This window comes from Maniola jurtina, chromosome 27 (genome assembly GCF_905333055.1).
Source record: "Maniola jurtina chromosome 27, ilManJurt1.1, whole genome shotgun sequence".
Taxonomy (NCBI): domain Eukaryota; kingdom Metazoa; phylum Arthropoda; class Insecta; order Lepidoptera; family Nymphalidae; genus Maniola; species Maniola jurtina.
Genome location: NC_060055.1, coordinates 3,894,310 through 3,908,632, shown reverse-complemented (window position 1 = coordinate 3,908,632; position 14,323 = coordinate 3,894,310). Strand labels below are relative to the sequence as shown.

General features: G+C 40.9%; 1 protein-coding gene across 16 annotated transcripts in view; it reads left to right on the top strand.

The window, feature by feature from the left end:
• The window catches only part of LOC123879027 (bromodomain adjacent to zinc finger domain protein 2B-like), a 96,800-nt gene that overhangs the window by 44,048 nt on the left and 38,429 nt on the right, over window positions 1-14,323 (top strand). For 15 of the 16 annotated variants that reach the window (XM_045926509.1, XM_045926512.1, XM_045926522.1 and 12 more), the window contains exons 3-15: window positions 1,099-1,187; window positions 4,545-4,703; window positions 5,139-5,316; window positions 5,808-5,902; window positions 6,679-6,819; window positions 7,393-7,505; window positions 8,367-8,464; window positions 9,441-9,525; window positions 10,313-10,414; window positions 11,087-11,201; window positions 11,821-11,916; window positions 12,777-12,890; window positions 14,105-14,182. In XM_045926509.1, coding sequence (XP_045782465.1) covers window positions 1,106-1,187; window positions 4,545-4,703; window positions 5,139-5,316; window positions 5,808-5,902; window positions 6,679-6,819; window positions 7,393-7,505; window positions 8,367-8,464; window positions 9,441-9,525; window positions 10,313-10,414; window positions 11,087-11,201; window positions 11,821-11,916; window positions 12,777-12,890; window positions 14,105-14,182 — 1,456 coding nt within the window. In that variant the 5' untranslated portion in view covers window positions 1,099-1,105. Of the gene's footprint in view, window positions 1-1,098; window positions 1,188-4,544; window positions 4,704-5,138; window positions 5,317-5,354; window positions 5,456-5,807; window positions 5,903-6,678; window positions 6,820-7,392; window positions 7,506-8,366; window positions 8,465-9,440; window positions 9,526-10,312; window positions 10,415-11,086; window positions 11,202-11,820; window positions 11,917-12,776; window positions 12,891-14,104; window positions 14,183-14,323 lie in introns of those variants that run through there. The other variant, XM_045926519.1, reaches the window with a different exon arrangement.

Sequence of the window (14,323 nt, the reverse complement as noted above, 5' to 3'; positions counted from 1 at the left end):
AAAGTAGGCTTATGGCATTCTAGTTGCCACAATGGCAGTATCATCTCCACCTGTTTATGTAAAAATCTTTACTTGAAAGGGTCCAGTTTAAGAAATTAGCTCTAGTATCGACTGTAACTCACAAATTAGTCGATACTAGAGCTAATTTCTTAAATCGGACCTCATCAAGTAAAGGTTTTTATATAAACCTGTGAGGATGATTGATTGATTATTGTCGCAATTAAAATGCCATAAGCCTACTTTATCGTATTAGTTAACAAATTGCGAAAAACCAAATTAAATTTGAATTTCGCGGGCAGACCCGTTGCTTGCCTCTTAAGATAGGTAGTACTTAAATGTAAGTACTAATCTGTAACCTGCAATGCGCTTCCTGGAAGTTGTAACAAAAGTGATTTCTCTCTCGACAGCTCTTTTCATAGCTGAGCTCTTTTCATAGCTGACTTAAATGATAAACAAGTGGCTCCTTTGAACATGAAAATGGACACGTACCTGTACAAATACGCTGGAAAAGGTGTGCCATACAACATACCATTGTGCCGATTCGCGGCGCTCCACGGAGCTTACCGGGTATTAAAATTGACACTGTGTCAAATGTACAATCAAAGGCCGTAAGTCGTTTAGCACCTTAATGAGCATATTCGCGTGGCACGGTTACGCACATGCGTTAGGTGTGTGTGACATGTTTATAGACAAGTGTAAATTAAAAATTTATAACACACCCGACAAGTGAAGAGAACAGTAATAACTAGAAAAGAGCTGATAACTTTCAAACGGCTGAACCGATTTTCTTAGATTATAGCTAAGAACACTCTCGATCAAGTTACATTTCAAACAAAAAAAAACTAAATTAAAATCGGTTCATTAGTTTAGGAGCTACGATGCTACAGACAGATACACATATACACACGTCAAAGTTACAACACCCCTATTATTGGGTCGAGGGTTAAAAAAGGTCATAAGTGTGGCAGGTTTTTGATGCAGTTTCACGGGATTGCTACTCAAATTCTGAGGCCGACCGTACTTCGTGTTACACTATGTTTATAGATGATATGATCATGATGACGATTGTTAGTTAACTTGGATTGTTTTGTGTTCCAGGCGTGGTATGGACAAGGAGAACGGAGAGGGCGACGCCGCATCCAAGCAGCCGCCCGATGGACTGCTCGACCCGGCTGGATTGTTCGGAGGTGGGTGTTATATGTGGATAGCCTTTTTTTTTTTCTTTTCTCGTGAGGAAAATCCGTCATGGATACCACCGACCACGGGGAGCACGGTGGTTATGTCGGACTCCTACCGACTAAAAACCTCACGAAGTTCCACCGCTAATGACGGAGCACAAGGGACCGGAAACACCTCGTTACTCCGCCAGCGGATGTCCGCCGTAGCAGACCCACCACTGGGACACTACGTGCCCCCAAACACCTAGTTAGAGGCATGTCGGAACCACAGCACGCCAACCAACCCGAGGACCACACTGTGAGCGACGGACCATCCCGTGTCCATCACCCACAGGTCCTCTCGAGGGCTAGGGTTCGCGGGAAGGGCGATCCCCTTTCCACGTTCCCTATCCTCAACATCTCCCTCGCCCGTCACCAAACCGGACAGGCGAGAGACCGGTGGGGCAGCTAGTGACTGGATGGGTGATGAAGCCCCATCACCAACCGCCCAACACAGCCACACCCTCCGCTCCTGGGGCTATGCCCCATGGGTGCGTCTACTGCGCCCTCTGCTAGGGACACCCAGAGGGACGCGCGGACAACACCCCCTCCCCGCCAGGTCAATTAGCCATGGCCAACAATATCCCATGAAGAGAAATCGTTAACCATGTTACCAGGGTACACCGGCTCAAGCGCTGCTGCTACCTGCACCACTCGGGCACACGAGGAGGTTACCTGGCTGGTACCCCATATGTGGATAGCCTAGTAGTTTGAGCTCTGCGTTGATAGATCAATCAGTCAGCTTTTCCATTTATATATGTCGCAGTGAAATGGCATAAGCCGGGAGTTCGCCAACTCCCTTAGGAATATGACTAATGCCCGGGAGATGTTAAAACGACAACTCAATTACACCCGTATTCACAAACGATACTATGAGGTCTCATAGTGTGCTCGAACGCACAGTGTAGGTTCCACCAATAAGAAGACTGTATCACGTCAGTTTACAATGATCTGATTGGTGGAACCTGCACTATGCGTTCTAGCGCACTGTGAGACCTCATAGTAATTAATGATTGTGAATACGGATTGACTATTTCAATAAACAAATCTAGTGATATCATAGAATACTGAGCATCTGATAATATTAAGATAATATTACCCAATAGAAATAGAATGCACATGAATTTTTATGCCCAAACTTTAGGTTTTGGCGCCCTTCTTCCTCTGGGATTTTTCAATTACATCGAATGTGGTTCAAAACGAAATCTGAGTACCAAAGTCTAAAGTAAGGTTAAATTAGATTAGAACATAAATGTTCATGTGCCCGGCCGCAGTCGTTTTAACATCTCCCGGGCGTTAGCCCTATCACTAAGGGATTTGGCTAAATCCCGGCTTATGCCATTTCGCTGTGACATATACATATATACAGATCACTTGCTCGTGGCGTGTTGACTAGGGCTTTGCATAGGGTTTCCTGTGCTTCCAAGTTCCAATACACTGATGGATCGATCTAGGATCGATGTTTTATCGATGCGTTCTAACCACACTAGGCCATCACGGTTCCTTAAAAACGTAATTATCGTAATATCAACTTTAATCCAAGCAGATAAGGTGCAAGTTTACAAGATAATATGGGTTACACCATGAAACTCGAGGTTATTGGCCTCGCGTCGTCGTATCGCGAACGAATTAATATTTGCGTTACATAAGATCCTTATTACGTAAGTGTTATGGTTGATTATTGTTTAACTTAGCTCAGGAGAGATATTGTAAACTAATACTTGAATTATTAGGGAATCTATTAATAAGGAGTTGGGACTTAGGTATAAACATATTATTACTGTTTAAGATGTTTTACGTTTTAGTTCGGAAATAGATCGACTTAACCGCGTACTAGATGTTATAAGTCCAGCCAAGACAGAGATCTTGCGTTAAGTATAAACCATAAGAGCGGTTACGCACTCATCTGATCCAAATTCGTGAAAATATGGATAAAAAAACTCGTACCGAACTCGGATATTGCTTACGCACTTATCCGACTTCTGATCTAAATTAAAATCGGTTCATTAGTTTAGGAGCTACGATGCCACAGACAGATACACAAATACACATGTCAAACTTATAACACCCCTCTTTTTGGCTTAAACATAAACCGGCCAAGTGCGAGTCAGACTCGCTCACTGAGGGTTCCGTACTCGGGTATTTTTTCCAACATTTTGCACGATAAATCAAAAACTATCATACATAAAAGTAAATAAAAATCTAGAATTTAGAATGTATACGTAAAGCCCTTTCATATGATACCCCACTTGGTATAGTTATCTAAAAATATGAAAATGAAAACTTCGGTTACGTTCACAAGAACTCCGGTTTTACAAACGAATCGAAGCTCTGAAGTCTCTTTCGAAGCTCTGGAGTTACGCCAAAACCAGAATTCCGGAATTCAAGCCCTAATTGGTAGGTTTCAAGGAACGGGGTAGGAACCTACGTCCTACTGGACTTTATTCCACCAAGCTTAGGGGCATAAAACCGGTCTAGTCCGAGTATATTACGGTAACCCAGTTATAGTTAACGTTCGTGCCCCGGTTCCATTTTGGTTTCGGTCTGGGTCAATATCTAGGTCAAGTTTATTGGGGGACGAGTACTACGGGCAAGGTCTGGGGTTATTGTGACGTCACGTTTTCAAACTAGTTTTTTTTTTATATTACTGGTGAATTTATTTTTGTTTGCGCGCTGCTTTGATTGGTCGCCGTCAGCTCATGATGCAGACGTTATAAATATGAGGTTTATTAAGATTACTCATCTCATAAATGGGTTTTTTTTATTCGAGTTTGTCGATATGAATTATTATTATACTATAACTAGCTACTATTATAACTAGCTATTAGAGAAACAAAAACTGGTGAAATGCGAGTCAGACTCGCGCACCGAGGGTTCCGTACTCGGGTATTTTAACGACATCTTGCACGATAAATCAATACTATCATGCATAAATATAAAAATCTGTTTTAGAATGTACAGGTAAATCCCTTTCATATGATACCCCACTTGGTATAGTTAGTAATTAATTATTATTTGTTCATGAACACATTTAAATTGTTTTTGTGATATAAGCACAAATTCACAGTTTTCGGATTTTCCCCCTTATGTGTGCTATAAGACCTACCTTCTTGTCAAATTTCCTGATTCCCACAGAAAGTACGTCAAATTACGTCAAATGTTTATGACGTCACAACTGTGTATTTCATACAAGCTTCCATACTAAGCGAGCGTTATGAGTTTGATAAGTCGCTGATTTGACTAGTAATCATTATCCCTATTATCCGATTAAGTTGGGGTATATAGGAGTGGTTTGGATTAAGTCTGAATTTGACGTATAATTTCCAGCGTACTGGGGGCGCGATGGCGCCGGCGGCGGCGCGGCAGCTCAGGCGCAAGCGCAGGCGCAGGCGGCGCTGTTCGGCTTCGGCTCGCGCTACCCGCCGCCCACCACGCTCGGCGTGGCCGCCAACCAGGCCGCCTCGCTCGGTCTCCACCCCGCCGCGAGTAAGTATTTCTATATGTCGCAGTGAACATTCGTTCCCTATTTAATCCCTTAGGGATGAAATTTAAAGAACCGGTCAAGTGCGAGTCAGACTCACGCACTGAGGGTTCCGTACTCGGGTATTTTTCCAACATTTTGCACGATAAATTTAAAAACTGTTATGCATAAAAATAAATAAAAATCTGTTTTAGAATGTACAGGTAAAGCCCTTTCATATGATACCCCACTTGGTATAGTTATCTTACTTTGAAAATTGTAACACATTTTAATTTTTTTTTAAATGATGTAACCACAAATTCGCGGTGTCAGTTTTGACAGACAGACATACAACAAAGTGATCCTATAAGGGTTCTGTTTTTCCTTTTGAGATACGGAACCCTAAAAAGTTAAATAAAATTAAAGTTAAAACCTCATAAAACTTTTTGTCCAACCTTCAGGTGCAGCTTGGTGGTCCATGGCATCCCATCTGGCGGCTCAGGACTACCTCGCGCGGCTGCAGGCTTCGGGTCTCAACTTCCCTCATCTGGGAGACCCCTATGCGGCCCTTTCAGCACTGTCTGGGTCCAGCATGAAGCAACCCTCCAAGCCTGTCAAGCAGTCCAGTAGAAATGACAGGTACTAGTAAAGTAGTATTATGTAATGACAGCCTCAACTTCCATCACCTGGGGGACCCCTATGCAACCCTTTCAGCTCTGTCGGGGTCCAGCATGAAGCAACCCTCCAAGCCTGTCAAGCAGTCCAGTAGAAATGACAGGTACTAGTACAGTAGTATTATGTAATGACAGCCTCAACTTCCATCACCTGGGGGACCCCTATGCGGCCCTTTCAGCTCTGTCGGGGTCCAGCATGAAGCAACCTTCCAAGCCTGTCAAGCAGTCCAGTAGCAATGACAGTAGTATTATGTAATGACAGCCTCAACTTCCAGCTGCTGGGGGACCACTATGCGGCCCTTTCTCCAGGCTCCAGCATGAAGCAACCCTCCAAGCCTGTCAAATAGTATGGATCACTTCCTGCCATCAATTTTGTACTATTATAGGTCGTAAATAGGGCACCCACATACGCTTTGCGAATTTGAACGACTACTTATCATAAAATGTGTTTTCCAGCAGGTCGAGTCGCAGTAGTAACTCGAGCGTGTCCGCGAAGGAGAAGAGCCCGTCCACCAGCACGTCCAGTTCACAACCCAACATGGCTGACTGGGGTAAGAGTGAGTTCACGGCTTAACAATACCCAGCTGAGTTTGTTGCGGGCCTCTTAGGCCACTGTTAAAACGAGACAGCGTTATACCGCTGGCATAAATCTGTCTCGTTTTAACTGGAACTTAAGTCTAAGCAAAGTCACTCACTGTCTAACTGCTCAATGCTTTTAGATTTCAACCTTGATCAGAATGTGTTTGTGTGAACCTTAATAGCTTTAGTGCAAAGAGCAGATGAGCCGGCAGATGTTAAGGGGCATGAGACGGGCCTGCCTGCGAAATTCAATTTTAATTTGGTTTTTCGCAATTTGTAAACTAATACGACAACGTAGGCTTATGGTATTTTAATTGCGACAATGGCAGTATCATCCTCACAGGTTTATATAAAAATCTTTACTTGAAAGGGTCCAGTTTAAGAAATTAATTCTAGTATCGACTAATTTGTGAGAATAGTCGGTACTAGAATGACCCGTAGTTGGCATGTACATGCCACTACAGGTCAAAGTATAGCAGGCACCTAGATGGTGAGAGTGAAGTTGGTTTCAGTGAAAAGTAATATCGTTACAAAAGAGTGGGGAAAAGAAGTTTTTAGGTCGCATAAATAAAAATAGTCACTATCACTTCAATATAATTTTTTTATTATTATCATTGCTACAGTTTCGTATATTACAAAGTACCAGCTACTGCCCTCCCGCGTCATATCTTATCAATGCAGGGTTCAAATTCACCACCTACCATTTGACATAACCTCAACCATAAGACAACTTTCTCTTCGTTTCCAGGATCCACATATGGGTTTCCAAAAACCTCTTCTCCATCAACGATGCCCTCGCAGTCAATGTCAAGCTTGGCGTCCTTGAACAACCTCGCTCAACAGCCTCTGCACTCCAAATCCAGCAAGCAGCCGCAACCTCCCCCACCGAGTAAGTTATAAAAACTTCTCTAGCGTGACAGAACTACGGTCAGCGCCATCTAGTGTCTAATGCAAACGATTTCTCCTCCAACAATATGTCAAGATTAGCGCCTTTAAACAACATAATTATCTTTAGGTGATAATGATAAAGCATAAAAATATGATCCTATTTAAGTTCTAATAGGATATGGCTTTGCACTAATATGGCAAGTCCTTCCTAAACATTTTTGCGTCAACTGTCATGTCAAAAGTACGATTTTGGTTCTTAATCTAAGGGCAAACAGTAGTTTTGAGTTTTGCCTTGCCAGTTGACAGATAGAGCAAATACTAGCTGATGTCCGCGACTTCGTTCGTGTGGATTTAGGTTTTTCGAAATCGCATGGGAACTCTTTGATTTTCCGGGATAAAAAGTAGCCTATGTGCTAATCCAGGTTATTATCTATCTCCATTCCCAGCCAAATCCGTCCAGTAGTTTTTCAGCAACAAACATACACACAAACAAAAAAAAAATTAGTGTGATAGAAGTTTGTTAATGTGTTCTGTGAGGTATGGAATGGCAGTGAGTCCCAGTGTTCTGTTACAGGAAAGAGTTCGTCTATATCGAAGGAGAAGGAGAGGGATGTGTCGCGGGGTGACCTCATGCTGCACGCGGCTCATTCCGCGTACCACGCCGCGTTAGCTGCTGCTAAGGGGAAGGTATTCCTCTTTTTTTTTTTAATCAGATACAAGTTAGCTCTTGACTGTAATCTCACCTGGTGGCAAGTGATGATGCAGTCTAAGATGGAAGCGGGCTAACCTGGAAGGGGTATGGCAGTTTTTATCAAACCCATACCCCTTTGGTTTCTACACGGCGTCGTACGGGAACTCTAAATCGCTTGGCAGCACGGCTTTGCCGGTAGTGTGGTAAATAGCCACTGCCAAAGCCTGGCTTGTGTTTGTGATGTTGTGATGGCGTGTGCCAATTGTTGATTTAATTTGTGATAATTGTTCAATTAGTGATGTTAGCAAATCACCTGCCAAGGCTTTGGCCGGTGATTTGCTAACATTACTAATTGAAAGTTTGCAAGCTCATTTGACATTTATTTTTAACCCCAACTCAAAATAGAGGGGTTTTATAAGTTTGACGTGCACATTTAAGTGCGGAAACCAGCCCAGAAAGGAGAAGAAGAAGAAGTTTGACGTGTGTATCTGTCTGTGGCATCGTAGCTCCTAAACTAATGAATGGATTTTAATTTAGTTTGTTTTTGTTTGAAAGGTGGCTTGATCGAGAGTGTTTTTAGCTATAATCAAAGAAAATCAGTTCAGCCGTTTAAAAGTTAGCAGCACTTTTCTAGTTACTGTAACCTTCACTTGTCAGGGGTGTTATAAATTTTTAATTAGACTTGTCAATCCATTGAAGGTTTGCTACGAAAAATTAGTTTTGTATCGCTCAGTGATATAGCAAGGAAGAACAAACCGATGTCAAATGAGTTATTTATTTATTAATTATTTATTTATGATAAGGGTGGATTTGATTAAAGGCAGTTTGTTAACTGAATTATAAACATTTTGTTCCAGAACATGTCATCCTTGTACCCTTTTGGCATGGGAGGTTCGGAGAAGGACAGGCGGAGTGGGATAGACTCGCTTACAGGGTTGCCGCACACTATACTTAGGTATATTATAAACCTAAATCTAAATATATATAAAAGGACTAGCTCACAGACTGAATGACTGACTGATTTAGGATATGGAACACCCTTCCAGCATCAGTTTTCCCTTCCACCTATAATATGGGTACCTTCAAGTCAAGAGTGAATAGGCAACTTCAAGGCAAGCGCGCTCCATCTTAGGCTGCATCATCACTTGCTAGCAGGTCTGATTGCAGCCAAGCGCTAGTCTATAAAAAAAAAAAAAAATTATCAACGCACAGCTCAAACTACTTGATGATGAGACTGGATATGCAAATAGCTATTATGATGTAGACATTTGCTAAAAAAGGATTTTTGAAAATTCAACCCCTAAGGGGGTCAAATAGACTTGTAACTTTTTAAATTAATAGTCTTTAATTTAAAATTCATCTTCCATCCTTTTTTAGCAATATTAATAAGAAAAAGATGCAGATACTCATTTAGTTCAGAGATGGATATCAGAATCGACGCCATCTATTTAGTTATAATAATGTTATTATTTTCATTTAGTGTACTAACTGTACAATTTCATTTTGTTTGTTAGTGCTGCATTGGAAGGAGGGTATGTTAAAATTAATTAATCGCTTTAACTGATTATTTATTATTATAAGTATAGAATGTAATGGCTTTAAATATGTGAATATTAAATCGATGTAAGCTCCACTAGTTTCGAACCTATCCACTTTCCTTTTTCATAGGGACTCAGCTCTGGGAGCTTTAAGATCCCAGATGGGTTCGATGAATAGGCATCTTTTAATTAAACGTGTCCCATCTTAGACCACATCATCACTTTCCATCAGGTGTGATTATGGTCAAGCGGTTGCCTATAATTACATTGTTTAAATACGTGAGTATAGCCGTAGTTTATTACACTCTATACCTATAATGGAAATCACTCATAATTGATTAATTATTCTTGAAGTAATCAATATAAGTAGTAATTTATGTGTTCCTTTTACAGTGATCCAGCGTCAGTATTGGGAGGGGTTAGACTGCCTCCAGATACTGAGATCATCAAGTATACCTCCTCGTTAGCCGGGCCTAAGGTAATTTTATACATTACTAGCTGATGCCCGCGACTTCGTCCGCGTGGATTTAAGTTTTTTGACATCCCGTCGGAACTCTTTGATTTTCCGGGGTGAAAAGTAGCCTATGTGTTGATCCAGGGTATAATCTATCTCCATTCCAAATTTCAGCCACATCCGTCCAGTAGTTTTTGCGTGATTGAGTAACAAACATCCAAACATCCACACTTTCACATTTATAATATTAGTAGGATAGCCTAGTCGTTAAGACTTCAGCCTCCCGAGAGTCCGGGGTCCTGGGTTCAATCCCGGGCTCAATCTCGGCTGATCAAAGAGATCTTTTGTATTTAAAAAAAAACGGGCCAAGTGCGAGTCAGACTCGCGCACTGAGGGTTCCCTACTCGGGTATTTTTTCCGACATTTTGCACGATAAATCAAAAACTATTATGCATAAAAATAAATAAAAATCTGTTTTAGAATATACAGGTAAAGCCCTTTCATATGATACCCCACTTGGTATAGTTATCTTACTTTGAAAATTGAAACACATTTTAATTTCTTTTCCTGTGATGTAACCACAAATTCTCGGTTTTTGGATTTATTCCTTTACTTGTGCTATAAGACTTACCTATCTGCTGAATTTCATGATTCTAGGTCAACGGGATGTACCCTACAGGTTTTCTTGACAGACGGACGGACGGACAGACAGACAGACAAGAAAGTGATCCTATAAGGGTTCCGTTTTTCTTTTGAGGTACGGATCATTTTATCTTATCTTTTCTCAAGTCACAATATTTTTTTGTTTCAGTCTGCGCCCGGGACCACGAATCGCGGTCGCAAAAAGACGATATCCCTAGACCCTCCGCACGTCTCCGTGCATCCGCCCGCGCCCACCAAAAGGCAAAAAGTAGTAAGTAATCATTAAAATCCTTCAGGCTCAAAATTTTGAATCCCAAAAAGTTGAATTTGAATTCTCCAAAATGTTGAATCCCAAAATGTTGAATCTTAAAAGTAAGCTTTTAATTCACATATGCTTAAACGTACTTATCAGAAAAAAACGGCCAAGTGCGTGTTGGACTCGCGCACCGAGGGTTCTGTACTAAGTTGTAGGTATGTGAATAGCTCTCTAACGAAAAGAAAAACTGGATTCAGGGACAAACTTAACTTTTGAGATAGCCCCGTCACAAAAATGGTCAAAAACTGACAACTTTGACGATAAGTGATTGATTCCTTTTTTTTTTAAGATTCAACATTTTGCAATTCCAAAATATTCCAAAATTCAACATTTTGGACCTGAAAGACTAAAATCAATTCAATCAATTTAATCAATCAACCTGTTTGCGTCCATTACTGGACATACGCCTTCACAAGAGCGCGCCACCATACACGATCCCCCATTTTCCTCATCCACCCACTTCCCACTACTTTCTTAAGGTCGTCGGTCCCGCGGGTCAGACCCTATTGGTTTTCTTGACAGACACGACGGACGGACGGACAGACAGACAAGTGATCCTCAATCCTTTTGAGGTATGAAACCCTAAAAATAAGCAATACAATATTGACAATGTTATAATTGTTACAGGACGAGTACGGCAACTCGCGGTCGTCAGTCGAAGTGATCCGATTGCCCAACAAGCCGGAGCGGGGCGCCAACTCCGTCTCTGGTACACCTCCACCCAACCTCTCCGATTACGCGGGTAAATTTTTGTGCTCTCATCATCTCTTCTTCTCTTTTTTTCTCTTTCTCTCTTCTCTTTTTCATACATACACAATGACTAGAAGAGGAGCTCAACCACTGGTTGTGGTCGCGCATCATCATTTCCTCACAATTGAGGTGAAAAGCAGAGTGTATATATAACTCGTGTCACAAACCCCATTTTACCCTCGATAGGCGCTGTGATGTTATTAGTGGGAGGTCCCAGGTTCGATTTCCGGCAGGGGTTTTAACTTTTATAATTTCTTAATCTCTGGTTTGGTCTGGGGAGGCTTTGGCCGTGGCTAGTTACCACCCTACCGGCAAAGCCGTGCCACCAAGCAATTTAATAGCAATCTATGCCTTCCAGGTTAGCCCGTTTCCATCTTTTATTTACGAAAAAGATTGCCTGGTGGAGATTGCTCTGAGCAATAAGACCGCCTTTGCATAAATTGTTTTTAGCTTCTTTGTTTTAGCTTGCTTATTTCATGTTTTGTGTGCAATAAGGTTTTCTATCTATCCAAAAACAGACTGCATGATGACTAACCATTAGGTGAGATAGCAGTCAACAGCTAACCTGTATCGGAATTAAAAAAAAAAAATTCTATCTACTATTGTTGCAGGTATATCGCGGGAGTTGTTGCAAACAATCGCCAGTCAGAGTGGAGTCAGTTTGGCGGCGCTGGAACGACAACTGGCTGGCTCCACCGCGGCGGCGGGTAATTTATTAACCCCCGACCAAAAAAAAGGGGTGTTATACGTTTGACGTGTGTATCTGTGTATTGGTGTATCTGTGTGTCTGTGGCAATGCAGCTCCTAAACTAATGAACCAATTTTAATTTAGTTTTTTTTTGTTTGAAAGGTGGCTTGATCGAGAGTGTTCTTAGCTATAATCCAAGAAATTCGGTTTAGCCGTTTGAAAGTTATCAGCTTTTTTCTAGTTACTATAATCTTCACTTGTCGGGGGTGTTATAAATTTTTAATTTACACTCGTCTTATCTTCTATTCTGACTTTGGCTAGATAAGCTATTAATGAAAATAACCCTTTTTGACGACCTCCCTTGTGCAATAGTAAGCGCTGTGGTCTTATTAGTGGGAGGTCCCGGGTTCGATTCCTGGCAGGGGTTTAGAATTTTATAATTTCTAAACTGGTCTGGTCTGGTAAAAGGCTTTGAACGTGGCGCGTGGCTAGTTACCACCCTACCGGCAAAGCCGTACCGCCAAGTGATAGCGTTCTGGTACGATGCCGTGTAGAAACCAAAGGGGTATGAGTTTAATAAAAAAAAAACCGGCCAAGTGCGAGTCAGATTCGCGAATCGAGGGTTCCGTATTCGGGTATTTTTTCCGACATTTTGCACAAATTCACAGTTTCAGATTTATTCCTTTACTTGTGTTATAAGACCTACGTATCCGCCAAATTTCAAGATTCTTGGTCAACGGGAAGTACGCTATAGGTTTTCTTGACAGACATGATAGACGTACAAACAGACAGACAACAAAGTGATCCTATAAGGTTCCGTTTTTCTTTTTGAGGTACGGAACCCTAAAAAAGCGATAATTTGTATTTTATTGGTTACAGATTCAGGTCTAAACCTGAGCACAAAGTCCAACAATAGTTCTGAAGATACTGCAATGGATCTCGGGTTGAAGGACGACGATGCGCCTCTCAACCTCTCCTTAAAACCCACGCCACGTAAGTACAGCCAATGAAATGCCAATGTGGAGTCAAACAATATGAAGAGTAGACGGTTCGTGCGGCTAATAGGGTATTTTACTCCAATTTTTTTTTACTACTTTATTATAAACTAGCGACCCGCCCCGGCTTCGCACGGGTGGACATTTATTTTTTCTATTTTCCGGGATAAAATATAGCCTATACGGATTCGGAAGAATCCCTCTAAGTAATGGTAAAAGAAATTTTGAAATCGGTCCAGTAGTTTTTGAGCCTATTCAATACAAACATACAAAAATACAAAAATACAAAGGTTTCCTCTTTATAATATTAGTATAGATTAGGATAAAAATAATGAAGTAAACTGAAAAAAACTAATTGAATCGATCAAATAACAAAAAAGTTATAAGCATTAAAATATTTCAGATTAGACAGAGATAGCGATAATAGCATTTTGACGTCACTCCGTGCTAATGCCATACTAGCTTCCTGCGGTCTCATACAAATTTTCGTTTTGCGAGAAAGGGATAGAAGACCCTCCCACTCCAAAATTAAAATGCCTGTAACTTTGTAAATCTTTGTTGGATTTTAATATTTTTTCAGCGTACGTCATTATTTTTATCCTAGTTTATAATAAAGTAATAATATTTATCAAATTCAAAAGTAGGAAACCCAATTGGCACCGGCTCCAAAATATGTTATTGTAGAACTACATATACATATAATACAGGGTCTAACCAGAACGCTAGCAAAAACTTAGCGTTATTACTATACTACTTTAACACAATCCAATGCCTATAACCATTTGCCTTAACTTGTAGTTTTAGTGCTTTAGTATTTTTCAAACCCTCGTACAGCGTGCAAAACTCGGGGTCAATGCTCCACCTACGATACGGCATTGACTTCAAGTGACCTATTTACGGAATATTCGTTTGGCCTCTAGCGCCAGTCAGGTGTTTTATTTGCAATATATTGTGAACTTTTAAAAAATACAGGATTTTTTCAAAAAATTTTTTCGTAGTTTTTTTTTAATGGTATCTTATCAGTAATCATCAGTATTCTCACCTGTTTTAGTTTTTGCTAGCATTCTGGTTACACCCTGTATTGGTATTGGTAATGAATAAAATTATTTTTTACTTTTCTAGTGTTTGTGGTTATTGAAATCGGTTTTTTTTTTTAATTTTTTCTATATTTGGATAATGCATATATTAAGCATGGTTTTGCATTTGTTGCAGCGAGCACGCAAGCGTCTGACGCGTTGTCGCGTCTCACGTCGCTTAGCAGTTCTCTCAGCGCCTCCAATGATAGGATATGTGAGTATTTATAGCATTTAGTTGTATTGTAGCAAGTATAAAAAGTTGCCAGTGTCAATTACAGGGACGCAAGCTACCTCAGTACCAAATATCATACAAATCGGTTAAGCGGATGAGTCTAAGAATCCAACGGGAACTGTT